Source organism: Columba livia, chromosome Z (genome assembly GCF_036013475.1).
Source record: "Columba livia isolate bColLiv1 breed racing homer chromosome Z, bColLiv1.pat.W.v2, whole genome shotgun sequence".
NCBI lineage: Eukaryota > Metazoa > Chordata > Aves > Columbiformes > Columbidae > Columba > Columba livia.
This window is the reverse complement of record NC_088642.1, coordinates 2,720,979-2,747,317: the sequence shown is the minus strand read 5'-3', so window position 1 is coordinate 2,747,317 and position 26,339 is coordinate 2,720,979. Positions and strand designations below refer to the sequence as shown.

The window sequence follows — 26,339 nt, the reverse complement described above, 5'->3', positions numbered from 1 at the left end:
ATTAACATAGAATTTGAAGCTGAAATCTGCCCTGCTCTTCGTCTCTCCCTCAAACTACTCCAATTATAATTTGCTTGCTGTCATTTTTACCTATCCCAGTAAACAGAATGGAATTCAAGATTCCACACAAAGGAAGGAGGGGGAGAGGAAGGGGTGAGCTAATCTGACCGCAGCTCATGTACTTCAGCACTTGCATTTTGCTCAACAAAATGATTAAGCCGATGTTACTGTGAGTGCCAGATATGGAGACATTTCTGTTGCCTTCCTATAACTTGCAAACATTCTGCCAACGTCAAAGAAAAGATTAAACTATCAAACACTGAACCACATAAAGGATAGGCTAACATCCTTTAAAATATTTATGTTATAAATACTATTCCTGCCCACACCACTATGTTATTTTATTTGCTAGTAGCTCAATAATTACAGAAATAGTTATTAACAAGTTATTAACCCAGCCCTATCGTGTTTATCATCAGGAAGCCAACCCAACAGTCTCCTCCTAATACAGCTCTTATTTTTTTAAAGTACATTTTCATTTTTAATGTAATTACATATATAAAGAATAGTCACCACACACAGAAACAATTAGAAGTATTTCCAGCTTACCCAGGCTATGATTAACTGGGGAGAGAGTACTAGGAGACAGCTCTGCAGGAGATCCTGTTGAAGCAACACAGATTGTTTCAGAGCAAATAATTCTCATTATTTCAGGTGGGTAGGTATAACTATTATCTAGACACAGGTTTAGATTAAAATTCTTTGGAATAAGAAACCTCAGAAATCCTACAACCAGTTTTCCAGCATGTCACATGCTTATTCTGAATTAAGATTGCATTTAATGTTCCAGACTCCTGGGAACCTACCCCTCTCCTTGTAAAGACTCGCTTAACATCTTAGCAGTGTATTTTGGCAGAGCTCTCGCTTCATGCACCCTCTGTGCACATAACTTTACTCATGTGAGAAAGTAGTGACTTCTTCCCAAATTTAGTGGAAAAAAAATCTAGGAAAGAGTGGCTGAGACAAAGATATTACCTCTCTCTGTTCTCAAAGGAGAGGTTTATCTCTAGAAATGAACAAGCTGGATTTATTTCCTAATTTGAGGAAATTATTCTTTTCTGGAAGGAGGAAGGAAAAAAAAAACTCCGAAAAAAAAAAAAACATGAACTCTCCAACATAATTTTTGCACTGAAAATACAGAGATGGTTAGCACAGAAACATTCCTACAATGAGTGCTGGCGTCAGGCTTTTTTAATTAAGCTACCTGTTGTCTGACAGGGGGAAAATATTGCAGTTCTTACAGAAATGACCGTGGTGATTCCAGTTTAACTGAAAAAGGTTGCTAACATTAGCTAAACCAAACAGACACTCAAGTCTGCCTGCACGTAGGAGGTTCTTACCCAGCACATTCAACGTGCTTTGTCCAACTAAGGCCAACCAGATTACCCAGAAACCATTCCATGCAAGAATTAATTTGAAATATGGCCGAAGCTATAAGGTTGTCAGAGTTAAGAGGTTCTCAAAACGCAGGATTTCTGTCACTTTAGGCCAAGAGACATTTTGCTTTGATGAACCTATTTTCAGAAGGTGAAGACAGGGGTAGGTTGAAACCAGCCAGCTATTAAAATCTATTTTAGGGCTTTCTGATGAGGACTTTAATTAGATCTGTATCCTTTTGTTACAAAACAAAATGTACTTAATATGGCACAGAATGTTTTAAAAGCATTCCTCTCACAAAAAATTAGTTGGTTCACAAAAGACTGAAAGTGGTATTTTTAAATAAAACCCACCACATTGTATAGAGAGCCATCGCCAGCATCTTTTGGGCTGAATTAATGCCCAAGCCTTGAAAGTAGTGAAAAATAAATGTTACCTGTATCCATGCTTTGGTTCAACTGCTGGTCACTTGTTTCTCCATCTTCACTGATATATCCTGGAGGTGGTGTTTCTGTCACAAATTAAAAAAAAAATAAAAATCCAAGTATTGATCGTATTGATTCAATGATTGGGGAAATGTGTCAATATTTAGCATTTAGGGGTTTTGTCTTCAAGCCTTCAAAAGCTTCATATACCTGAATACTGAATTAGAATTTTATTTTGCTGTCGCTTTTTGCCTTCCAGCAGTACTTCAAACTCATTACCTGCCTTATTGCCTATGGAAAATGTATCATCTCTTGTCTGCCAGTCAATTGCTCAGATATGTTATATAATTAACACATGACCCTTGTTTGTTCCATTTAATACAAGATACTTTCACTACAATGAGTAACAATTTTGCAATTGTGATCAACAGCTTTCACATTTAGTAGAATTACAAATGAAAAAAACCCATCTGGTGACTTCTACAAAAAAAAGAGTGAGCTGCCTTTATGTAGAATAACCATCAGATCAGATACCCTCCCACACCTTATACAAGCTTTTAGATTTAAAGGTTATTTTTTAGTTCAGTCACCAAACCCATTTTTCTTCCATACCCAACAGCTGATTTCACTCATTAATAATAACAACTATTTTATCTAACTAGTTACAATATACAAGGTATATTATAATTATTTTTACTTCCAAGCTCTATTAAAACAATCATCTACTCTTCTAATTAGTTTTCTTTAAAGATGGAGTTTCATAGACCAAACTAAACTCAATAACAATTTTGAAGGATTGTGATACCAGAAACTATGTCTAATTCCACAGAAATATCCTCAAAACGCAGGAGAATGTGGCTGTTCCTTTTCTCCGCTCAAAATGTAATTTGTAATCCAAATAACAGGTTAACCAACTGCCTTTCAGGAAATAATTTTCTTTGAACTGGGCAAATGTCTTTTCCTATACATTAAATGCAAAACCTGGATTTCTTTAGTGAAAGTGTTTGAACTATCTCTAAATCGCCTTAGAATTGTCTCTGAGACATCTGAGAGATTAAACACATTTAATTACATCATTACCAAATGGCAGAAATTTAAAGATAAGGTCTTTCGCTTAAGAATTAAAATCCAATTATATCCAATATCATGTCTGAGATTTACAGGAATATACTAAGATCAGAAGGAAGTCAGCAAGAGGAAACTGGATCAAGTCGGTGGATTAAATAAAAATGAATCAAAATAATTATATCTTTGATTCATTCTATAAAACTACCGTGCTAAAGAGAGATGCAACAAAACTGAACTGAGAATTTTAAAGGAAGATTAAAGAAAATCTTTATTAGCAAGAAGTAGGATGAAAAAATCACGCTTGTTTTGAACATTTTTAGAGAATTTATTGTAATAAAGATAACTCCACCCCTCTCCAAATCATTCATTATAGTTAAACCCACAGTCATGGTAAAAGGTCAATAACCATTTCAAACCCAACTCACACCTCTTGTTTCCAGTTGCTAATCTCAGCACTTTGGCACACATTATTTTTCCCATATCTAGTCTCTGTCTGAACAGATATTTCCTCCACCTAGTACTATTAATATTGTTTTAAGGCCAGAGGTTGAGCACCACCACAGCTGGAAATCAATGTTCAAGTGCAGCGTTCAAAATTCTTAGCCGAGTTTGAGCACTGCCTGAAGTTTGAATATTGCAGTTCAGTGCATCTGTAACCCAACAGGGAACAAACAGCCCCAAAAGCCACATGCTGCACCTTCAATCTTCTTCCCAGCTTTTGGTGAAACCAACATCTCTGTAGACCAAGTATGGAGAGAGTTTTACGGTGCAAAACTATAACAGCTGTTAAGCCTGGCCTAAAGCAAACGGATCTCTGAAGTAGGCTGTCAAAACACAAGACTTAGCAGAAACTAGATAAATACTCAAGATTTTGTTAGCAAGGTCAAATAAAGCAAGATGTCATTATATGAATACAACATTAGGGTGTAAGTGACAAAAGGAGGCAAGGTGTGCTCAGCTTTGTAAATATTTGAAGATTTTGTGAATACCCACAATCACCTTGAAGAAACTTCCTGCAAATAACCACTCAATTGCTTTAGCTCATTTTTTTTCTAATGGTGGCTTTCCAGTAAGTTGTTTGCAAATGCTTCCCAAAACCTTCAGTTTCAGTCAAAAAAGTAGCCATAAGTGAAGAAAACAACATTAGCTTCTAGCACCTGAAATTGCTCTTTAAAGATCTGCTGGCAACAAACGTGCCACAAATTAAACTGAAGAGATCAAATGAACTGAAAATTTTTGGTGCCATTTAAATTCTTGGATACATGTAAAGAAAACATAAGCAAAATTCTGTTTAAGACACAGAGACACAACTTGTACACTGCATATAATTTAGTTTCAAGGTAGTCATCTTACTCTTCAAGAGTCCAAATGTGAATTTTCAGTTTGTTTGTAATGAGGCTATGTTAAATGTTTTTGAGAAAACTTCAGCTTTGCTTGGTTTTGCACTCCAGGCAACTTCCTGAAGAGAAAGGAAACAGGAAGCTGGGCAGGAAACCAAAGTCAATGATTTTATGTTCCAATAAGTGAACAGGCTTTTGGGTCCACTGTATCAGTATTTGCTTTGGGGTGGAGGAGAGGAATTATTTAAACGTTCAATGTTGTTGGGTTGTTCTTTCATAGTAAAAGGCAAAACTATAGGCAAACTATAGTAACAAATCCATAAAGCAGACCTTGATCCACTGCGAACAACATAACAAAACACTTTAAGTCACTGTTCTGCAACTAAGTTTTCTCCATATACATGTGGTGAGATTGATTACTCCTCAAATCTCCAATAAATAGCATTTGGCAACCCTTATATGTTTGTAAAACAGGCTTAAAGCACAAGGTGAAGGTCTACTCTGCACTCATTAGCATTTTGAATCTCAAATAAGCTACTGAAACCAAGTAAGCTATGGTGAAACCACAGCAATGTGGTTTCACACAGGATCATGTTCTACAAACAGTGAGTGTTCAAGTACTTCCTTTGGAATAAATACACAAAATCAACCCAGATTTAATTCACTGGTACATCTTTCAATTACTATAATCACTCAGGAGGATGAAATCACCATCTCTGTCCCTGTGGCAATGTGTTAAGTGTACTGTTTGCAGTGGGAGTTAAGAAAATACCTGGTATGTAATTGCTCTGTGGCTCAATCCCAGCTGGAAAATTAGTGTTTTCAGGAATGGAATGGGTATAGTCATCAAGAGGCGGAAGCTCCGTTAGGATCTCAGTGTGCCGCGGCACTAGTACAGGGGGCAAGACTGGAAAAGCAAAATGCAAAGCATTAGTAAGACACTCAAAATACACACCAGGAGCAAAAAAAACCCCCCTCCAAAAAAAAAAAAATCAACAATTTCTTAATACATTTTGAAATTTTGACTCTCAGCACTACTAATACTGCAAATGTACTGCTAGTTCATAGAATAAACAGATTTCTGTGGCATCTCGAGTAAAACTATTCCACATTAGTAAAGGTTCGGTCCAGACCATACTTAACCAGCTGGAAACTGCTAATGGTACTGGAAGTGTTTATCAGGGGTATCCAATAATTTGTAAAGATTTTTCAGCATTTTTACTGTTAAAAACTTCCAGGAGATGGTATTCTCAAAAGTTGTATCTCTAAGAATCTTCTGGCAAGAGAAAGCATCATCTTTCTCTGTTTTTCATTTAAAATGTTATTCTGAACAAGTACGTAGAGACGCTGCTAAAGAAAGTCAGAGTTCTTCCTACCTGGCGTCTCCACCCTCTGGTAATGGTAAGGGTTTACACAGACTTCATCCTTCTTAAGATTAAAAGCATATTCACAGTTTTCAATTGCTTTAAGTTCATGGTGACTGTGAAGATCCGGCCAGCGCCACAAACGACAGTAAATAACATGCGGTAACCCTTTACGGTGAGATACCTGTAGGCGGCCATCGAGAGATCTGTAGGGGAAAGATTTGGAGAGGTATTTACAGACTGCATGTTGCCTCTTAAATCACTCAAGCAATAACGTACACGCATGGGATGGGTAGTTTGTTTATTCTCAGAATTCAGCGGAATGGCGCTGTTAGCGACATTTATGTATATTCTTGTTGAAAGGCTTCAAATGTGATAAAAATGATGGTATCAAGCAGTGTCTTTAACTTATTTTTGAGCTGTTCAGATTATTGCCAGTGAATTTAGAGTTCATTAAAAGCCACTTTACCTCCAACCAAGTATTTAAGATGATTGCTTCATACTGATCTTTTTAAATGCAGAAGACAGTTGTTAAAAAAATAAATAAATAAAAATAATAACACACTTAATAGTCCCATTGCACTGCTAAACCTCAAGGCTTTGCTGTGGCATGGATATTTTATGGTTTTAAGCATAAGAATTCCCACAGGACTGCAAATAAGCCTATAAGCAGTCAGCTGCCCAAGTGATCCACATGGCAGTATAACTGTAATGCAAAAAAGTGTGAATACACATCTTGTAAGGGCTGGACAGTTTATCTTCTTGACTTCATCTGCCTTGCTACCAGCTGAAAACATTTTGCTAGTTTTAAAGACAGACTGCATATGCTTACACAAATGCAGATGTTTATGATTGTTATGGGATGGGAGACAAACCTCAGTACACAAATCAAGTAATGTGACATGAAAAAAAATAAAGACCCTGTTTATAATTTGCCCACCATTAACTACTGAAGAATTTACAAACAATTCTTTAGTAGCTCCTATCTGAGCCAATTAGCAAGATTTAACTGAAAGCTTGTGGCATACAAAGCAGTTTAAACACTTTGTAAGATTAGGTCTAAAGAATTAAATATCCCAACTTTGTTAATATAAATACCAAATCACATTAGAGCTTGCATTTAACAAGTCTTCCCATTCTTTCAACGGCACTGGTGTGAAAAAGGAATATTCCAGAATTAGAGTTTCATTGGTCAAAACATCAGCTGAGAACACTCAGAGATCTACACTGGCAAGCAAATATTTTAAAATGCTATACCATGAGAGGCCTAGGAAGCATTTTAGGCTATTTTTTACAGCTAAAGCATCCCCTTACAGACCCTCCAAAGCCAATCCCTCCCACAAGATTTCTACGATGCGAGAGAGGGTGGAATATTCACCTGGTTTGTTCAGAGAAGCTGTAAAGGCCTGTTGTATCCCACTGATCTATCGTGTTTGGTGTACTCAGTCCCCAAATTTCAGAGCAAGTGCTGTGCATAAATTGAAAACAAAAACAAAAAATTGATATGAATATGGAACATGGTTATTCAAAACACCATGATGTCAAACATGGAAAAATGTACAGAATACTTCCTTTCACATAGAAGATAGAGCATTGTAAGACTCGCATTTGAATTGACATCTCATGCTATATTTTCTATATGAAGGAGGCTATCAAAATGGAACACGTGATTCAAGGTAAATGATAATGTTTTTAAAAGGTGAACAAGTTCTCTGGTTTTTAAGTAGTCAGTACAGTTGTAATGTTCCTTAAAACAGGCAAAACTTCCTCAGCCTAGCTCTTGACAAAATTAGATTTTAAAGGGTAGTTTCTGGGTTGGGTTTTTTGTTTTTGTTTGTTTTTAAACATAAGCTTCTCTAAGACTTCAAACAAAGGCCACGTGTACCTGAAACCAAACATCACAATCTAACTTTCAGTACACCCACTTAGGTATTATTCTAATTTCTCCATGCACACACTAATTTGCTGCTTTTCCCAAAACAGTAGAATCCAGACTCCGAAGAAAAGCAGATTGTAGCTGACACTTCTCACAGTTTTCTATAGTCTCCTCAAGAACTAAATATTATTTTCCACTGTATACAAAACAGAATGTTTAACCGAGTTTTACAGTATAGTATTTTAAGACTTAACCATAGAATAACAAAACTTAATTGCTAAATAAAGCAGGAGGAAAGGAGAGACAACTAATTCTTGACCAAACTGGTTGAATGACAAGATCAGAGCAGGAAAGAAAAAGGAGCCTCAGGGTATAAAAGCAGGAGTAGATTTAGGCAAAGCAAGAAAACAGCACGGACTTGTAAACAGGCAGCACATTTTCAGAAGCATAAATTAAGCTCAGCTCTACCACAGACTTGCTCTGTGACCACTGAAGACCAACAGTTTATTTTATATAAGTAACACACCTCAGAAACGAAAAGAATTTGGGTTCACAAGCAACTTAAAACTCCACTCCCTACTTAAAAAGCCTGAAGTTTGGCTGCTGCATTAAATTTAACAGCTCCAAAAAGTCGCAATAAAAAGAATCCAAGTTTACCAAACTCCTGGTTTTAAATACAGGTTTCACTAGTTAAATATAAGCTACTAAGCTTAGCTGATGCACTCACAAATTTCGATTGAGTGGTACAGGGAAGAGAAATGTAGCAGGTATTCTGAATTTCAGGCCCCTACATAGATAAAATTAATTAGTGTTAAGAAACAAAAGAGGAGAGAGAACAGCATAGTACTTAAAACCACTTTCAGGGCCAACAACCACCTCAATTCCACGGTGACTTTAATAAAACATTAAGTGTGGGCTACTGAAAAAGGGACTGAATGGTTCTTGTCCACTTCTCGCCCGGTCCCACACGTTTAATTTCTATTGCCATCCCAGGGAGGCTGAAATGTCCATCCAATTGTGTAGCAACCCAAAGCAACAAGCTGGCTGTCAGACCACAGAACATGGCTGAAAAATTAACATTTTGAAAGTTATTTTTCATCCATATCAGTTTTTCTGTTCACCATGGAGCTACACGAGCACTACAAAGCAGGACTGAGAGCATCGTTTTTGGCAACAGACAAAAACATTAAACAAAATATGCCTTTTGACATTTTACTGATTAAAGACACAGGTAAAACCTTGCAGCAGACGACTTTTTTCCTAGAAGAGAGCTGCAGAGAGGCCCATTCTGTGACATAAACCCAGCTCTTCAAAAGAGCTGACTGTCCTAGACAAGACGCATCCATCTCGGACACGGGCAGCATCGCAGCTCTCCAGAAACCAAGTGGGCAAGAAGAGGAATACTGATCATCAGCAGAGCCTGCAAACCTCTCTTTTTCATATTCCTGAGATGCCTCCAGGACACTGGACTGCCAGAAGCTGCTTAAGAACTGAAATAGTTGCCCTGAAGACACACAGTAAGCTTGTGGGACACCAGGGAGCATCCCCATGCTGAACCGTGTCCTTAAATACACACGGCTACTGCTGGGAAGACAGATCAGGCACATTAAATTAGAAGAACAATCAGCAGACACAAAGCCTGCTGCATATTAATCGGCACAGTCAGCTCTGACAGCTTACGACCTTTGAGAAACAGATCCTTCGTACAAAGCCGTGTTCCAAAGTTGAGACTACACGTTTCCAAAATCATGGGGCGAACCACTGGTGTGAGCATGACATGCCACTTGTTTGCTTCCCAACACACGCAAAAGTAAAATTTCATAGTCCTTGAGCATGCACAACAAACAAGAACAGTATTTTACACTGCTAACCTCTTTATAAATATTCAAATTATCAAAGGTGACAGCATATTCCATAAGCTACGGAGAGACAAACAGGATCCTGAGGGATGTGACAAAGCCACATCTTGCAATGAAACTGAGGACACCACACAGGGAGGGCTGGCCAGTAGGGACAGAAAAAGTGATCAATTGGAGCAAAACTGCTCCAGTTTTCGGTAGCTTACATGTCATTGTCTTCCAGGATATATGTCTGCTTAGAGCTGGGATTCATAACAGTGTTTTACTGGCTCACCTACACTAGGACTACACACCAACCCCTATAATCCACAAGCAAACACTGAAGAGCCTGCAGGAAATCATCCTGTATGATCAATAAAGTCCGCTCAACACAGCTTTTACTGTTCACTAGAAGAAACATTTGAGTGGTCTCCTCACTCTCCTGCTCACATTAAAGTCTAAAACATGCAAGACTGTCCCACAACTTCACCCAGACAGTAAACTAAGACTCTTGATATTCACACACACGCACACCAAATCAGAACTTAATTCCTCACAACCATAAAAAGCATATTTCATACACAGTACTTCCATGAAAGGCCACAGTGTGTTCATTCATACGCAAGCAATACCCTGACGGAGGAAGGGCAGACACTCCTACACATCCCAGAAAGGTTGTGGCTGGAAAGAAGGTGACTGAATTCTGAAAGATGTTTAGACAACCACTAAAACCATCTAAAAGGAAGACAGGAGGCACAGACTTTTTAGCAGCGCAGAATTACTGCCTCAAAATAAGTAAGAAGCATTCTCTCCTAAACCTACCTTTCTGAAGTGTCCCAAATTCCTTGTAATATGAAAAGTCCTTCTGGGCCTTAGTTCATAAAGAATTCAGAACCATTGAGGACTAAGATTCATACTCAGAAGTTACATCTTGTCTGGAAACAATCCCAGCCCCTGGAACATGATCATATATGCTAGAAAGCAGCTAGAACATTCTCCTGCCATACAGTGTGGGTGGGGTTTTTTTTGTTTCAAACTCACTGTATATTGCAGCACTGGTAAGGCATCATTGTTTCCAAAATATAATTTGGCTCCTGCATCCAAGCTCTACTTAAATCTTTCCTGTGTAGACAGCACTTAAATACACTCAAAAATACAAGCTTAAAGCTAATATACTTCCTCTAACCAGAGCGGACACTTTCATTCCAAGGAGCATTTTCACTGCTGTTCTCAAAACAATTGGTCTGTTGACAGAAACGAGGTCAGCTATACAAAAGCTAATATTTTTATCTTTTCAACACTAGCTTGGATTAGCAAATCACTGTGTTCTGTGGCCTCCAGCACTCCCGGAGCAAGCCTGCTTGAATACTAGATTGCTGTTTTTGCAGACCCCACAAAATAAGTGAATTTATAAGGGACTTCAGGGACATAAAGCATCAAATTGGCTCAATTTCCCAGGTGTTTTGAAGTCCTAACAAAAGAAAACTTTTCTAGAGGAGAAATGTTCAACGGATACTTGCAAGGAATGACAACTACTTTTTGTGACCCATGGATTTTTAAGGAAAATTGAAGTCTAGCAGACATCTGGTTAAGCTGCTACCCCGGAATCCCTATGTTGGGATTGACCAGAGGACTAATGTAATAAAGAAAGGGTCAGATAAAGTATTAACGGGTGGAATCAAAGCCACCTCCATAGGAGCTTTTCCATAAGGGTTGTGAGAGCTGGTGTTTCAACCTGATTTTTTATCTGCTTATAAGGAGCAGCATCTCGGGTCATATTGTATAACTCTGGCAAGAAGAATCTTTAATGTGGCTATCAACATGCAACAGCACACGGTATGCCCTCACTTCTTCCATTTCATCATTTCCTTTCACAGGAAAATCTGAGTTCCAAAAAAACCCCACTCTGGGCAAGAAATTACCTCAACAGCAAAGAGTTGCAGCAATGCTGCACAATTTTGAGACCAAGTGCCAAAACTGCCTTTCTTGAATATGACAGAAAATAGTGACACACGCAAGAAAAATGTGGACACAGGAAAAACCTAAATATCAAAGATAACGAAAAAGTATTTGTATTGTCTAGTCTACATATCACGAATTATGTTCTCAATCTGCATCAGTGAACATTATCTTAGTGGAATCACAGTATCTGGAAGTCTACTACAAAACTGGACTATCAAGTCGCAGTTAAAATACAAATGAATTATTGATGTGCCCATGAAGAATGAACATGGGCAAACTCATAAGTAAGCAATATGATTGATGCTTTAATGTATTATATCCCTATTAGAGAAATCAAAGTCCCTATCAAAATCTGTAATGACCAGATATAAGCTACATGGGTTGAATGAGTCTAAAGGAACAGACCATAGTCATTTTCAAGAGTCCAAAAATACAGATGGGCAACATCTCAACTGGAACACACTACCCAAAAAACAATTATTATATTTGCAAAGGATGCTGACCCATCCAGGTGAAAAAAAGGAAGAGGATAAAATGACCACTGCCAACCAGCATATTAGTGTCAAATCTGTGACAGTGCAACCTCATCTTACTGAATAGAGAAAAGCCTGGCTTGCAGTGGCAGTAATTCTGAATTAAAAACTTGAGTAGATGGAGATGCAGCTACACAGAACGATCCACAGTCCCCTTGCTGATGTCCAAATGCCAATTAATAAAGCCTCCTCAGGCTGGTACTCAACCTAGACCATACCATTTATTATAATTAAGTTCAGCACCATTAAAAGGCAGATGTATGGATTTGTAGATCCGAAAACACATAAGCAAGTACTGTCCAAACAAGCACGGCACTGCACTGCACACACTCTAAGATGTCCCTGTACTTTCTCCAAGTGCATCTGCCAAAAAGAAAATACAACCAGGGATAAAGGTGGTAGGTCTTGTCAATAATACTCAGTTATAGAGAAGCAGTTTTATTTGAGGCTGTAGTCAAAAGAACCTGAAGCCAGAAGAGTTTTAAACAGTACGCTGTGTGTACCAAAACTGTCACACATGTGCTTAGGCTGGTATTTATGTACTACAGGTTGTTGCTAATATGAATTTATTACACTATTGGCAACGCTGCAAGCTCCAGGTATTTTTTGTACTAAATGAAGTGCTTGCAACAAATACGCCATCAGATTAAAGTAAGCAGAACCACTTCAAAGACATATGAAGTACCAGAAACTCTACACAGTTGTTGTTAAATATTGTCACAATTGATACATAACTGTGATCCCACTTTCTTCTCTAAAGTCCTGCAAAGTAGAACAGCTCTAAAGAAACTAAAAGGCACAGAGTTCAGCTGACAGCCTCTTCTTTACCTGAAGTGGCAGCACTAGAAAAATGACAAATAAAACCCAAAACACAAATATCATCATGCTAGTCAAAGCCCATATTATATAGGAATCATTATAGAATGGTCTTGGATATTTAACTCACTTATTTGTGAAGTATTACACTGAAAACCTAACATTTTTCCTGAATCTTTCATATCTTTCAGAATCTACAGCTACCAACAAGTTTGTAAGTCCATGTTCAAGGCAATCTTCTCCATTTATCTGTCTCCTGCATCATGAGCATTTCTTTCAATTAGTCTAATTTGTCCACCACGACGTTTTCAGAGGCATTTGTAGTGCTGGAGCTGAAAAATAATTTCAGCAAACTGAGATAGAACCCCAATTATCAGTTTTAAAGTGGGAGATAAGAATGAAAGTTACTTTTCAAATTCTAGAATTTGCATGCAAAGTCTTCCTTACAGGTGTGAACCTCACTTCTTTTTTTCACTCACATTTTCACTCAAAGAGTAAAGAAGAAAAACATAACAATAAGAGAAGCAATTAGGTTTTCACCCGAGCTAGAGAAGTCACTTAGCAGAGGCACACACGCACATTTATACCAGCCTAACATTTATAGGACTTACTGCCTTGACTGGGATTCTGCCAAGGGGGCAGAAAAAAGGTGCAGAATTTGCTTTAGGAACTACACCAAGCTATCCCAAATGGAGTTAGAGCATTAAAAAATGGCCTCTGGATTTAGGGAATCCCATTTTCTCATTAAAAATTAGTAAATTACATCACTTTAACATTGCACATGGCTCCTTCTATAAAATTTGCCTGAGAAAACAGGTTAACGTCTGCAGATTGAAGACCTGTACCTTGTGTACTAACTTCTTCCCCCCCTGCCCAGATCTTGCTATGTAAGATCCAAGACCTCACACAGCTACATATGGAACACGAACCCAAGGCAGGAACACCTCTATATTGCCTTAGGCTCTGGTTCATCACTGGTGTAGATAGATTGAAGTTATACTCCTGTGAAGACACTGTCCATTACACTCCACTGATATTCAATTTGAGAAAAGGAGCAACTAATTGATGGATGAAAGAACAGAATCTTTCCTCTCATATCAATTATCTTCAAGAACCCAAAAAGCTGGGGGGCGCGGGAGGAGATACACCAAACCTTTGGAACTAGCTCAGAGAGGGTCTCAAAGAAAACAGTAATAAGACAGACTGATTTGACAGGCTTAGCGGTAATACAGATGAAACAAAGTCAACAATTTTAGAAGTTCATTGGCTTACATACAGTATTATATTCAGCAGTGACAACAGATCGTACCAAATCTGCCTGATAATGGTTTCTTTAATTCTGGGTTTCAAATGAAAATACATGCAGCTGCTTTTATATTCTGACTTGACAGACCTTTCTATGTACTGGCAATTAGCATTTCTCCCTATTACAGCCTAGAATGTCTCTGCACCAGGCAGTAGCAATGTGAATTATACTACCTGTCTTTGCAAAAAGCACCTCAGTTAGCTGTACAGCCAGTTGTCTGAACAAAAGCTCATTATTAAATGCAGGTTTGCTGGCCTAAGTGTCTCAATTACCGATTTTTTTTTTGCCCCATGCTGGAGTTGGCAGGGAAAAGGTTATTTGTACTATGCTCACCTAGAAAACATTAGAGATCTGCAATAACAATGCAAATGTTAAGCTACTTTTATATCTGCCCTGCTGCTCTTTGAATCTCGCGGCATTTTGCATCCCTCCAGAACTGACCGATTTACTCACATTTCCATCATCCCATATTACAGTGGCAGAATGTCATTTACCTACTTAAATGTACACAACCAGGCATGCACATTCATCAAATGGCATGACTCAAAGCTACAACAGTTCATTTCTGCTTGTGAGTTACGCGAACACAGAGGTCCTGATCTCATTTTCTTGCAACAGAAAATGTAAAGAGTCACTAATTCAGGATGAAATAATTTTCCTTCTAAGCACCTACTAGAGGGATAAGCCAATAACTTAACCATGCCAAATAAAAAGCACGAGTGTGAATTCTTTTGAAAAACTCATCTCTAAGAGGAGCTGGACAAGGTTCTTCCATGAAGACCTTTCTGTAATAAACACTGGGGTAGAAAAGCAAATCCCTAGAAAATTTCTGTTAAAGGGTAATATAAGCAACCAGAGTAAATGGATATTTACACATGTTTAAGCACGGGTGGGCAGTTAGCTTGCTAAAAGATTCTCCCATTCTTCAAAGGAGAAACAGAGCCTGTTAAAAATAGGAAAAGGATATTAAGTAATGTCTAAAAGAGCCCTGGACTCCAGAAAAGAAATCTCTCACAGAACTGAAAGCCCAGGTTTCTTTCAGCACAAACTCAACAAACAATAGTAAAACTGGCAGATGGGACACTCAGCTCCCACAGTTCTGAATGCATCCCCAACCCCTTAGATTTACTTATATTTAAGCAACTAGTTTTACACACATAACAACAAAAAGCGCTTAGTTTTCCCTCTCCCCTGTAATACAAAAGCAGACCTTTTTTATCAAACATATGCAACACAGATTATTTGCTCAAAACATTAACTGTACCTTCTCCCCCTGCCTCCCTCCTCCCCACATACACACATTCAGGATATACTAGATGCAAGAAAGAAATCTTTACATACGTGCATATTCAGTGGAATATAAACCAGGAACCACTGCACAATTCCTCATAATCATAAGCCTTTTACACAAAGTTTACATAGAATTTTACACAACACATTCAAAACTACTACATCAAATACAAAATGGAGCATCAGAACCGAAGAAAATGAATTAAGTAACCTACTTATAAATGGATGTATGCTAAAAAATTAACACATCAAAACAGGCAGAAAAGCAGGAGGCACAGGATACAATTAACCTCTCTAACACTGTGGGAAAATAAAAAAAAATAAGTCATTGCACAACTCCCCTTTGCTTCAGCTTAAACTTTAAGGATGTCCACAGGGGACGCAAAAGTGGAACATGAGGTACAAAAGATACTCTGTTAAAGCCTAACATCTGAGCTGCCCATTGCTCATTTTAGGGCCAGGAGCTGGTTTCTTCCAGTTTTGCAGAGCGCCAACAAGTCGTCCTGACAAACAGTATATGCTTCTGTTGCCTTTTCTAAAGGCACACTTCTTAAGTCACATGTGCGACAAACTGCTTGCAAAAGCAAAAATACAGAAAGTAGGAGAGACCCTGCAGTATCTTCCTTCCTTCTCCCAAATCCTGACATGCTAGCCCAGTGCTGTCAGACAAAATAAATCAGCCAACAATCAGCGTTACCTTGATTTCTCTCTCAATACTACATGATACTGGAAGGATAGCATCTCAAAGTTCAAGAGTGATTTTGCCAGGATGCCATGGAAACCAAGCAGAAGTAAAATATTTCTTTCTTTTCTTGTTGTCCATATGGTCTGTTCAGATGTAGATCCTACCAGGGAGTGTCTACTCTCTGTTCAAGGCCAGGTGGAGGGCAGCCTGCAAACTTTTATGCTTATAAATGGCAAGGTCAAGCAGCACAGAAATATGTTCAGGACTGAGAAACAAAAGGCATGCAACACAGCTCAGTCTCACTCAAGATTCGGCAGGGAGCTGGTCACAAGTCTTATGGAGAGAGACTGAAGACAAGGAGCATGCAAAAGACACCTATGCAAATCACGAGCTAAGAGCTTCACTGGGAAACATGCCCTGCAGTTCCCTACTCTCAATGTAACACACCAAAGCTTTCGGCAGCTGCAGTTTCTGTTGCACAAACTCTGAAACAGTCTTAGTGGAGATAGGATGAACCACAACACTGATTCATTATTTCTCCCCTCAATCACATGTTCAAAAAAAGCCACCTAAACAAGTGACACTCCAGTGAGACCCCCCTGCAGTGCTGGTCCAGCACTGGGTGCTCAGCAGAGGACACACGTGGAGCTGCTGGAGAGGGGCCAGAGGAGCCACAGGAATGATCCGAGGCTGGAACAGCTCTGCTGGGAGGACAGGCTGAGAGAGCTGGGGTGTCCAGCTGGAGAAGAGAAGCTCCGGGGAGACCTTATTGCACCTTTCTGGACTTAAAAGGGGCCTGTGGGAAAGATGGGGAGAGAGTTTTGGAGCAGGGCCTGTTGTGATAGAACAAGGGGTGATGGGTTTAAACTAATGGAGGGAGATTCAGGCTGGACACGAGGAAGGAATTGTTGGCCCTGAGGGTGGTGAGAGCCTGTCCCAGGTTGGCCAGAGAGGTGGTGGATGAACCATCCCTGGAGACATCCCAGGCCAGGCTGGACGGGGCTCTGAGCAACCTGAGCTGGTGAAGATGTCCCTGCTCATGGCAGGGGGGACACTGGGGAGCTGGGAAGGGCCCTTCCAACCTAAACCATCCTGTGATTCTAGATGTCCTGCATCCAGTGAGGATGGCAAGTACAACATCATTCACAATGGCAGCTCCCCAGACTAACAAGGTGAGTTATTAATTTAAAAAAAAAAAAAAAAAGACTGTCATGTGGGCTCACAAGCTCTGAGAACATGCATGTTTGTACTTTAAGATGGCATTCTTGAAATGATAACCTGGAGCTCCTACTGCTTTCTTCTTTTACACTATTATATCCAATAAGGACTTTCTGATTGCTGTATTATTTTTCAATTTCTCACAGTATCTCCAGAAACATAAATACAGCTTTTCAACTGGGATGGAAGCTTCCAAGTTTGAAATTCCCACAGCTGAAAGCACTGTGTTCATTATGTGTCTGAGCGAACTTATCTTCAACATTAATTATCTGTATTTCATCTGAGAACATCACACCTGAAGAAGTCTTCAGACTTTCTTACACAAGCTTTCCAAAGAACACAAGATCACCACCTCCTGCAAGAAATAAAGTATCAAAACTATACTATCACAGTAAAAGAAGCATAACCAGGAACACAAGCGCCAAAAACGTCCATTTAGGAAAAGAATCAGAGCTCTGGATATCTAGTGCGATGTTGCACCATGTCATGCAGCAAGCAGCTACGAAGCAGGTGTATTCAGCAACTCAGTTTAGCGAAGAAATCACCATCTGTCTTCCACTCTCATTATGCCATGCCTGTGAAAACAGCTGATCAAGCAATTCTTTCTAATATTTGAATTACCACTGAAAAGTTCCAACTAAAGAGACAGATGACTTGTACGGTCTTCCAGACAGGAGCAACGTCAAACTGTTAATATCTTCCTTATAAGTTACGTAAGGAATGAAGAACCCAACATTTCAATTTCATTTCACACCACATGTGGTTGTTACTTTTTCTTTTTTGCTTGTTGGTATTAGTAAGCGGTATCACGCAGTGGGTTAACATGACACCCAATGCAGTTTCGCAGATTAACGCTCTCTATCATCCTTAACAGCCCTAAACAGAAGTATCAAAGACAGAGGATCTTTATAGGAAGATATACACACAATACTGGCTGATCTATCCACAACAAATTGCTTTGTTAACAGCAGAAAGGAATCTCATGGAAGATCATACTTTCAAAAGACATAAACGTACACATTTCAGGACTAGCACCAGACAGATATTAAAAAAACAACCTTTATCTCAAGTTCTCTAACCACTATTAGTCATAGTAGGTGCGGTGAAAGCTTTTCCCACAAGCTAAAAGGTACAGATACCAAGGGCTACGTCAAATAATTTTTCTGAAATAGTCCGTCATTCTCCAAGTGGGCGAGTGGCTGATGCTACTGCACGAGTGGGCTGGTTTGCAACTAATGGACAGCCGAAAAAAGATGTGACATTTTGATTAACCTTCTCCAACTAGTAGGTATTTGCGGGAGTGAGGGGGAGGCATTAGCTCTGCAAGACATTTATCTTGTCCACATTGCTTGAAAACTATGCTAACTTGGCAAAATATTACTCTTAGAACAACAGTTACAGAAACCTTTAATACCTCTTTTCAAACTGAAGTTGCCTCTGGACAGCTTCTAATGAATTACACACCAGTCTCAAGAAACCCAGGAGGAAAAATTAACACAGAATATAAAATATCAACTGTTATACAACTAAGGCATGCAGTGTTTCCCATAAGATATTTCAAATGAAGTTTGAGCCATAGAGGACGGTTCCCCAAGAAACATATTGGGGAAGAGAACTGAACGGCACTTGTGCCATTTTCATAAATAAGTAAAAGCAAAACCTTAAGTCAGATGATGACATTACCACCACTCACAGCAATGTCCATATTTTATGAGAAATATTAAAGAAAACTCACAACTAGCAAGGAAGCATTAAAAGGCTTGAAGAGTTTCAGTCTTCAGATACAAGCAACTGGTACAAAGATACAAGAAACTGGTATTTTATTTTTAAAATTAACCTAGCCTGTTTGCTGAGACATTATATTGCCTTATGTGCTTAGCAAAAGCAAAAATCAAGCAAGATAACTTAATAGCCAAGCTGCCCAACTACAGATGTCTGCTCTCCTCAGGCCCAGAGCAGAATACAGGACCCCGTGTTAGACACTATTGTCAGAAAATCTGAGTATGCAGGGTACACTATTAGAAAAAGAAGAATTAAAATCTATTTCCAGAGTTTTGCTGCCTAGAGCTGGCCAGCAAGGACGTGTTAAGATCAAGTCGTGAAGTTTTCGGCATCTTCTTCACGATCCACACCCACAACACGCACCTGAAGACGATGCCCACAAGCCCTCTTGCTTCACATGCAATTGCTTAACACTTGAAGCACTTTCCCAGGAGATCCAAAAGCTTCTTCTCTTCACTCCACCTAAAAAGAATCAACTCTGATCTACTACCATCTGCGCTCTGCTGAGGTGGCAGTTGCCCTGCTCACTCTCTCTCCCCTTGCAGCCAAAAATAAGAGAATTCCAAAGGCTTTAGGACCATTAGCATTCAAGTAAATGGTTACCTGGCTTCTCACAAGGAGAGCTGCTTAAATCTTTCTTGGAACGTATGGGGTTATTGCCCAAAATGTTGAAGGTTTCCCACATGATGAACAACCATGCTGACACTGAGCTCCAGTAAAAATGTCTTCCTACCATTGAATAGATTATTACGGCACTTTTAAAATGGCCACCACCAATGCAGCTTACAATAGAGAGAGACAGGGGACAGCAAAACATTGATTTTTGGTTACATACCGTGCTTAGACAAGGCGCCAGTCTGCAAGACAGGTACACAGAATGCAAAACACTCAAAATTTAGATATAAAGGAACTAAAGGTATTTTCATATTAGCTTTTCAGAATTCATCAGAATGGCACACTTCAATTCTTCCCCTGATACAGTGATGAAGTCTACATTTAAGTCCTCCCACTATAAGAGAAGGGGAGATTTATTACAGAAGGACAGTAAAGAACTATCAATAAGCTCTGGTGATTGGAAGCTGCGCTGCTATAGGCTACACAAACACAGCAAGGTGCTCCTGAAAATTGTAGCTGGAGCCCATGAAATTATATTTGAGTTATCTACTAGAAAGAAAAGACTTTTTCAACCAAACACCATTTTAAACGCAACTTTCCAGGCCATGAGGCTAGAAGATTTCACACCCTTGAGTCAAAATTTCAAAACTACAGCAGGAGTTAAAATTATTTCAAATATCAACAGAGGAACTTGACTTGAAGCCTCCCACAAAACTAAGAGGAAGTGAAGACCAGTTCTGGGATGTAACTCACCCATTTAATCACACAGTAAGCTCAAAATTCTGCATTTAAGCAAAACTCAGTTTGCTTCATTTGCATCACGCTTTTCTCTATCAAGTACCTAAGAAAAGATAACCCAAGCATCCAAATAAATGATCAGTTTTGCTACAATTATGGAAAAAGAGACCCCAACTGAAAGCTTGCATTCTTGACCAACTGAAACTCGCTTGTACATTTCAGAATAAAAAAACACCACAATTTGGGGGATCTTTTCTGAACAAAAGCTGAAGTCGGCTTACTGGGCAGCACTTGTCCGAGGGGATTTCCCCAATTTCATTGTTCTTCTGCCAATTTTGAAGCATACGCAGCGAGATGTGAACTTACTCCAGCTCCCGATTGTTCTCTCGTATCCTGCCGGTCTGCTTCAAACAATGCAGTGTGACAGAAGCCAACGAAAGCCGCTCGTGATGATATTACGGCATTGTATACTGTAAATTTTAGAAGTTTTCCGCCAAACAGCACTGCAACCAAGTCAGAGTAAGTGAACAGAAACAAGCAGTAAACAAAACATGGGGAATTAGTTTTATTAAATTAGGAGGTATCGCTTCCAAACAGGATTAAATCAGTAGGGAACCTGTTAACCAGCTATTTGTGTTCAAAAGCTGCAGCAGTTAAAGAACTGCAGCATGTTCTTTATCCTATAAATTCTTACCAGACTAACAGCCTGAGCTACACAATTGGGAAGTTTTTCCTGTAAAATTGCTCTGGTTGTCATAAAACATTCACATGAGCAAAAGCAGTACCAAGAAAACGAAATTGGCTGACTTCTACCAAAGAAAAAAAAAACAAAACAAAACACAATCACACCATAAAACAAAACCACAATATAATGAAGAGAGTAATCTTCACCATATATAAAGACATTACTTACCACAGTAAGCCAGGGAATAGTTTAGCATTGACTTAGGCTGACTAAAGCCCTGATTCTTTTATTGGAGAAAAATAAGTACTATTTCCAAGATAATCTGGGGCTCAATATTGACAATAAAGCACAGTCAGCTTATTTTTCTTGGGTGATGAATGTGTCTTCTTAACAGTAGCATGAAATGTCAGATATAGATACTACTATTCCTAGTTAGAGCTCAGTAACGGGATCCGCTGAACAGATACACTTCTAAATTAACCACAAGTAGATATTTTTCAGTTTTTTAAAATTCAACAGCCCCAGCATCAGTTGTTTACCTACCAAACAATTAATGGCATATAAAGCCAACCAAGTTTAAACACTTATTTTTTATTCTAACTCTTCCTGCTTCTTACCATCAGAACACTCCTAGTGAGGAGCAACAGCACCTTGAAATTAAAGAATTTCCACATATTCCAACAACTTCCAACACCCCTAAATTTGCTTTCCATATCACTGATACTCCGATGGGAACAATGCCTTAAACTTACACTCCCTAACCAAATAATTCAGCTTAGATCAGGGAGGTGAAGGCATTATCACAGAAATTAATCTCAATTTATAGACTGAAAACTGACAGCAATCTTTCCTCCTGACTCCAGGCAAGCTCTTCCAACTATGCAGCATTTTGCTATTGGCTAAATATCTTGCACACTTATATTTTTTACACGTTGACCGACCCCAAATGACATGCCAATACTTTCTGCCTGGCACACCGGCTCTGTGAGAAATTATGTGGGTAAGTCACGTGGCTTCCTGAATTGCACGAGCTTAAAACTGGCAGCCCTAAGTTTCTTTGTTTAATACTCTAAGACTTCCTTTTTCAGGATGACATCAATCTTATAAGATGCTGTAACCTGAGCTACGTCTAAACTAAAGCTTAACCTTAGTTGCGGTAGTTCAGTCCTCAACATCAGTCACAGCTGTGCAAACCAAAACAACGATTATGTTTTAGTACCTTTGATAAAATCTCACTCTTGAACACAATCACTGCTCTTAATTTCAATCAACACTGCATTAGAAGGCAGTTAGTAGAGGAAAAAAATGCTATTAAAAAAAAGCATTATCTTATACTTACATTAATATTGTGTCCTATTCTACATATCAAATATACTGATTTTATTAATCAAACAGGAGAGAGCAAGCACAACATAACTTGAGGCTATATTTTTGAATATAGTTTTGCAGTTAATGTGTAAAAGTAGTTTTTAAACAGATACAGGTAATGTCACCAACACTGTCCTACTTATTGCTAACCTCAAGTTTAGAAATTGATTTTCATAGAGCCTTGATGTCAAACTTGACCTGAATTTTAATTTCTCATTATATGTCCATGCAGCACCTAAAGGTGTCCTGCAACCTAGAGTTTGCACATCATTTTACACATATTTAATTAAGTCCAGCATCCTTTTGTCTACAATCACACCATCCTGAACATTTAGAAATTAAGAAGACCTGGTCCCATTTATCTTTAAGCAGGAAAAGGTCTTGGAAAGCCAGGTGCCTGCTTGCATCACACCATCTCCAAGAAAGACTTCATTGAAGTTGGGGAAGTCTCTCAGAATCCCTTTGTTTTGTTCTCTCTCTGCACTAAAGAACATGGACCAGCTGGAAGCTGTCATTGTAAAATTATTGAAAGAAACTCTCAACTCAGATTAGAAGGCACTGCAAAAAGTCAGAACACCTCTGGATTCAACTGCTTTCCACTGGCTACTTTCAGCAACAACAGACTGTTTCTCTTGCAGGATAATCTCACATTTTATTTTCAGGCAATGCAGGTGTACTTTGTTCACCTGGCCAGCAGCCGCCTGGCTTTTTTCTAGGCTCAAAACCATTTACTAAGAGGAAGGTACACAGCAATCTGTTGGAGCAGTACGTACGCACTGGGCCAACTCTGAGATGAAGAGATGTCACATGCAACAGGCACTGCAAAGCATCATCATTCTGTCCTTACTGTTCTGCAGAGGCCAGAGCCTGGCGTGACACTTAGAAAGCACCAAGAACATCTTTTAGTCTTTTATGGAGGATGTAGAAACAACATTCAAGTCCCACCATAACTACAGGACCGAGAAGAGCGAGGGCAATTTGATGCTCCTGCTACACTTCTCCAGTGAACACACCCAGTCTTCACAGCACCAGGTGTCATGAGGATCAGGGGATTCTGAAGCTAATCTGGGTCAATGCTCCTCAAAATCTCAAACATCCTTCCAGGAAAGATCCCTCTCACTTTGTTCTAAAGCATTATTTTTATTGAAAATCCAACAAGAGAAAAGCAGAGAGGGTTCTGCTGCATCCTGTGAGAAAAAGAGTCAGCTTATCAAAAAACAATTTACAAACATGCTCTTCCTGTAATCTCAGCAATAAAAATTGTGCTTTTAGTGTATTCTGATGTACTGCCTTAAATATCTATACATATTTTAGAAAGCTTAAGATGTTCAACTATAGTCTTCAAACATTTATAGAACCAACTTACATCTAAGCAAATGCATCCAGACTGAAACATGGTACACAGTTTGAGGACATTCTTTGTATTATTTATATTTACATTCTAATACATAGCAGTTCACAACTTGTGACCTAGGATTAAGAATCAACATCCAACCCCAACTTGAAGAGTGAATTATCCCAGCTCTGCTACAAACCTACAGTGTCAAATTCTACTTCTGGGAAAAGAGATTTCACCTCTGTCTGGATAACAATGTTATTTTAGGATCTGCTGTGCCAATCCAGCTACCTCAGCTAAATTAATTCACAGCTTAGCAGCAGATGTTGGGAACTTTCCTCAAACAGCTTCCGGAAGAATCTCCCCCTACAGTGTAATTGCCAAAATCACCCATCTCCTATGGCTTTAACCTGAGAAGGAACAAAGGAATTTCTGTATTGCTGTCCTCTGAAGTAACCTATTTTGGGGAAAGATTTTAAAGCTTGAAAACAATCTATTCTAGAAGCCACATTTGCTTGACAACTCTGCTCTATGGGTGATCAAAAGCATCCTTAAAACTAGGTTACTGCATGCACCTGTGTGATCAGTTTTCCAACAAATATTCCCAAGGAATTCAAAGAGACATGTTAACTGGTAGCACAGGTTATATTCAAGTAAAACTGTGCCTCGTACACCTAAATTAGAAATGACTTTTTACTCAGCTATGTGAAGAAAAAGGCGTCAAAGTGCCATCATTTAAAAAAGATCTGTTTGCTTTTATACAGCAGAGTCAAGCCCACTGTCCTGTGTTGAAAAAGTTTACTTCTGCTCTTAACTCCTTTGTAGACACTTCAATCAGCACAAAAAAAAAAGAAGTTCCACATATGAAGGCTTGTTATTACACTAATAAAGAGAGTCAGCCCTCAAAAAACAATCTTAACATGTGCTGTAAACTATGCTTAGGCTGTAAAGTCTAATCCATAGCATTAATTCACTGCAAGGAATGAACAAGGGGCTACAGGACAAGCAAGCAAAGGAATAACACTAGAATAACAGAGAAAAACATTTATGTAGGGAATTCTGACCATGCCAAATGGTCTTGCCCTCACATGTATGATGAACCTTCACCAGATTCTGCAGTCTTAATAGCTGAATCCTTGTAGGGTACATTGGAAATACAACAACATTAAGATATACTGGATTTGTTTCCTGGACACTGTAAACAAGTATGAGAAAAGTTGTCAAGTGTCAATAGCACTATTCATTTTAACACCAGTAACAGCCTTTTAGCCTCAGAAATCACATGGAGAAGAAACCCTTGCACATTTTTGCTTCACAAAAACCCACCACATTACAGCCTTCAGAAGCAGTCAATGTAGACTATCACATTTTTACTTTCTTAAGGAAAAAATATTAAAAAGGCATTCTGAACACAATGCTTAAAAACCACCACCATGCTATTTCTTTGGGAGAATCAGGGTGTGATTTATTATTCCGTAACAGCAATTTTAAAAGTTATCCACTTTGACTATTGGCTGAAGTGAAAGATATGCATCACTTACAGCTTTAACATACTACCATTTCATCCTAACAAGCTCAAAGAAACAGCAATAATGGTGAAACTGGTCAGAAATTAGCTCCTGCTTTCAATGTCAACCAATCACTTCACTTGCAACTGTCTGTCTGCTTCACATTTCAAACACTCCCTGAAGATCTTCCATATTCCCAAAACCATGGAACCCATTGTAGAGTTTCTTCTCTGGGTAATAAAATATGCAGAATTCAACTTTTCTGAAGCAGAAGTCAGATGCTTCCAAAGTCTAATTGTTTACAGTAAGTCCCACAAATCAACTACACTCTTCAAAAAACAATAGCAGGATTTGAGCCCCTCTTGCACTCCCACTTAAGTCAGAATTGGGTGGCTGCAGAAAACAAAGCAAAAGCAAGCTTCTGAAAAACAGGAAACATAGCACAGAGGTGCTGTCCTCATGTTAAGCAAGAAGGACAGAGGGCACACATAAGACTACATTTCCTACATACATATTGAACTGTTAAGCAAGAGAAAGTATATTTCAGAAAATACTTTATAAAACTCTTATTGCACAGCAGGCTGGAAAGCAAGAGTTTGACAGACAATTACTCTTCTCTCCGCATTGGAAGCAACCGCTGCTTTCCACCTAAGAATCTAAAGCACTTGCATGGTACTAGCGCTCCAGCAAAGACTCTCTGAATTGAGATTCAAGCAAGTTGGTCTAAAAACCTTATTTCTGCCAGTGAACTGCCAGATCACTTTTCGTCAACCTTCAACATTGCTCTGCTTTTGCGCTGTAGTTTCCTCTAATATAAAGTAGTGATAAAGTTTAACTCCCTCATATAAACTCAGGATCTCCCATTAAAGTTCAGATTCAGGCGTTAAGTACCGTTCCACACATGACATCAAAAGTTTATGTAAAAACTATAATGTAACTACTATTATTAACATCAACAAAAAAATTATCTGTTCAAGAAGAAAGTTTCTGAAGTTATCAATCAGGACGTCATTTGATGCTGTGTTAAACCCTTCTGCAGTACTGACATGAGCACACAAACATCTGGGAAGAGAAAAACAAATGTTATAGACGCATCTTTTAACAGACCCTACCACAATTGGCAAATTTCCCAAATGCTGGCATGGAAGG

The 26,339-nt window shown here is 38.8% G+C and overlaps 1 protein-coding gene across 14 annotated transcripts in view; it reads right to left on the bottom strand.

The window, feature by feature from the left end:
- The window catches only part of SMAD2 (SMAD family member 2), a 48,828-nt gene that overhangs the window by 7,702 nt on the left and 14,787 nt on the right, over positions 1 to 26,339 (bottom strand). For 8 of the 14 annotated variants that reach the window (XM_065046859.1, XM_065046854.1, XM_065046855.1 and 5 more), the window contains 5 exons: positions 7,013 to 7,102; positions 5,647 to 5,840; positions 5,043 to 5,177; positions 1,874 to 1,948; positions 610 to 663 (listed from right to left, as the gene is read on the bottom strand). In XM_065046859.1, coding sequence (XP_064902931.1) covers positions 610 to 663; positions 1,874 to 1,948; positions 5,043 to 5,177; positions 5,647 to 5,840; positions 7,013 to 7,102 — 548 coding nt within the window. The remainder of the gene's footprint in view (positions 1 to 609; positions 664 to 1,873; positions 1,949 to 5,042; positions 5,178 to 5,646; positions 5,841 to 7,012; positions 7,103 to 26,339) is intronic. The other 6 variants (XM_065046866.1, XM_065046862.1, XM_065046867.1 and 3 more) reach the window with 1 other exon arrangement.